This window comes from Palaemon carinicauda, chromosome 24, assembly GCF_036898095.1.
Source record: "Palaemon carinicauda isolate YSFRI2023 chromosome 24, ASM3689809v2, whole genome shotgun sequence".
Taxonomy (NCBI): domain Eukaryota; kingdom Metazoa; phylum Arthropoda; class Malacostraca; order Decapoda; family Palaemonidae; genus Palaemon; species Palaemon carinicauda.
In genome coordinates this window covers 14,564,396-14,566,895 of record NC_090748.1, presented here as the reverse complement: position 1 = coordinate 14,566,895, position 2,500 = coordinate 14,564,396, and the positions used below count along the sequence as shown (strand labels likewise).

At 33.0% G+C, this 2,500-nt stretch overlaps 1 protein-coding gene across 2 annotated transcripts in view; it reads right to left on the bottom strand.

Annotated features, from left to right (window-relative positions):
- sigmar (Tumor necrosis factor alpha-induced protein 8-like protein sigmar) overlaps window positions 1-2,500 on the bottom strand; it is a 192,933-nt gene that overhangs the window by 8,966 nt on the left and 181,467 nt on the right. For both annotated transcript variants that reach the window (XM_068348082.1, XM_068348081.1), the window contains one exon: window positions 2,442-2,500. This exon is cut by the window's right edge and continues 61 nt beyond it. In XM_068348082.1, the coding sequence (XP_068204183.1) occupies window positions 2,442-2,500 (59 nt within the window). The remainder of the gene's footprint in view (window positions 1-2,441) is intronic.

Here is a 2,500-nt window from a genome sequence, read left to right as displayed (position 1 = left end):
GTCAAAGGATGTCGTTGTATGGCTGTCTTTCAGATTCCGAAGAGTGATACGCGCAAGGGGACGAGGCTTCGTTGATGCAGACCAGATACAGAAACCTCTTCAGGGGCAAGACGGTGAGTGGCTGTGTTTTTTAACACTGGCCTTCTCGTGACAGTAACCATATGAATGGTGAATATCTGGAAGCGGGGCTACTACGATCTCTCTCTCTCTCTCTCTCTCTCTCTCTCTCTCTCTCTCTCTCTCTCTCTCTCTCTCTCTCTCTCTCTCTCTCTCTCTCTCTCTCTTTGTCAAACAATTGTTCAGTCTGTTTCAAGCTTTAATTGACAAAAGAAGCGTAACATACTTGCCGTTTTTCCATGTCCACTCAACTCCTGTGTGCCCCACAAAAACCAGGAACTACTGTGTGCCCCACAAAAACCAGGAACTACTGTGTGCCCCACAAAAACCAATAAATACTACGTCCCTCTCAACAACCAGGAACTATTGTGTGCCCCGCAAAAATAAGGAACTACTGTGCCCACCAAAAACCAGGTACTATTGTGTGTCCCACCAAAACCAGAAATCACTGTGTGCTCCACAAAAACAAGGAACTATTGTGTGCCCCACAAAAACCAGGAACTACTGTGTGCCCACCAAAAACCAAGTACTATTGTGTGCCCCACAAAAACCAGGAACTACTGTGTGCCCACCAAAAACCAAGTACTATTGTGTGCCCCACAAAAACTAGGAACTACTGTGTGCTCCACAAAAACCAGGAACTACTGTGTGCCCACCAAAAACACCAAGTACTATTGTGTGCCCCACAAAAACCAGGAACTACAGTGTGCCCCACAAAAACCAGGAACTACGGTGTGATCCACAAAAGCCAGGAACTATTTTGTGCCCCACAAAACCAGGAACTACTGTGTGCTCCACAAAAACTAGGAAATTAGGCAGAGTTTATTCAATTGTGGAAACAGAAAACAGTTATTGTTAACATGAACATTGTTAAAACAAAACAAAATACATAAATGTTAATATATAAACGTAGAAATATAGTTTATGAAACAGTAAAATACGTTTGTAAAAAGCATAATATAAATTTCAAATTTCATGTTTAGAGGGTACCCTGTAGGTTCTACTAGAATAATGTTAATATCTCACCAAAGACCAAAGCTTTTTTTACGATCTTACAATTCGTTTTTATTTGTGAAAAGCGTTTGAACTACCTGTATTTCTTCAAGGTGGAATTCACCCAAGAACTGGAATTAAATTACTTCCTTTTTTTTTTTTTTTTTTTTTTTTTTTTTTACTGTTTCCGGCCACCAGAAACTGCGTGACTTGAATACATTTACGACTTTTTATTTTGGAGCAAAACTTTAAATAACAGATAGTTATTTGTTTCATTCTAATATACGAATTATTAAGATATTATTATGATATTTTGTGCAAAGTGATAGCTATGAAAGCAAAATTCGCTCTGTTCTCTTGTGTATATATTACCTACAGTAAAGTAATGCAGTTTGAATTTAAATAGGTCATATCATCCTTTTTTTTTTCTTTTACATTACGATGTTTCTAACAGTGTTCATTTGATAAATCTACGTGTGACGTTAATTTTATTTGCGTAGAATAACATGTTCACGGGTATCAATTTTATCATCCTAAACCATTTTCAAATATTTGTTTTAAGATTAATTATCAAAAGCGAAAGTTCATTTGCCATTCAAATTATTTTCTTTAGAAAAAAAATATTTTGAGTATACAACACCAAAACAGAAAACTTGCCATTCTTTAAGATGATTGAGAGTGAAACTTGCCTCTCATTAAAGAAAAGAAAGGGAATGCCGTAATCTCTCTCTCTCTCTCTCTCTCTCTCTCTCTCTCTCTCTCTCTCTCTCTCTCTCTCTCTCTCTCTATATATATATATATATATATATATATATATATATATATAATATATATAAATTTTCTTAAACTTACGTTTACAAATGTTACAAAAAAACATAATCTCCAATGATAATAATAATAATAATAATAATAATAATAATAATAATAATAATAATAATAATAATGATAATAATAATAATAACATTAGTAATAATAAAAATACCAGTGCTAAGACAAAAAATTTTCCTAAACTTACGTTTACAAATGTTACAAAAAAAATATAATAATCTCCAATGATAATAATAATAATAATAATAATAATAACAATAATAATAGTAATAATAATAATACCAGTGCTAAGACAAAATTTTTTCCTAAACTTACGTTTACAAATGTTACAAAAAAAATATAATAATCTCCAATGATAATAATAATAATAATAATAATACCAGTGCTAAGACAAAAATTATAATTTCCAATACTACTACTACTACTACTACTACTACTACTACTACTACTAATAATAATAATTATAATAATAATAATAACCAAAGGGACTGAAAAACCCTTACCTGATCGGCCACTTTGAGGTCCGCTTCTGAAAAGAGTTTGTTTCTCGAGAGGAAGTCTA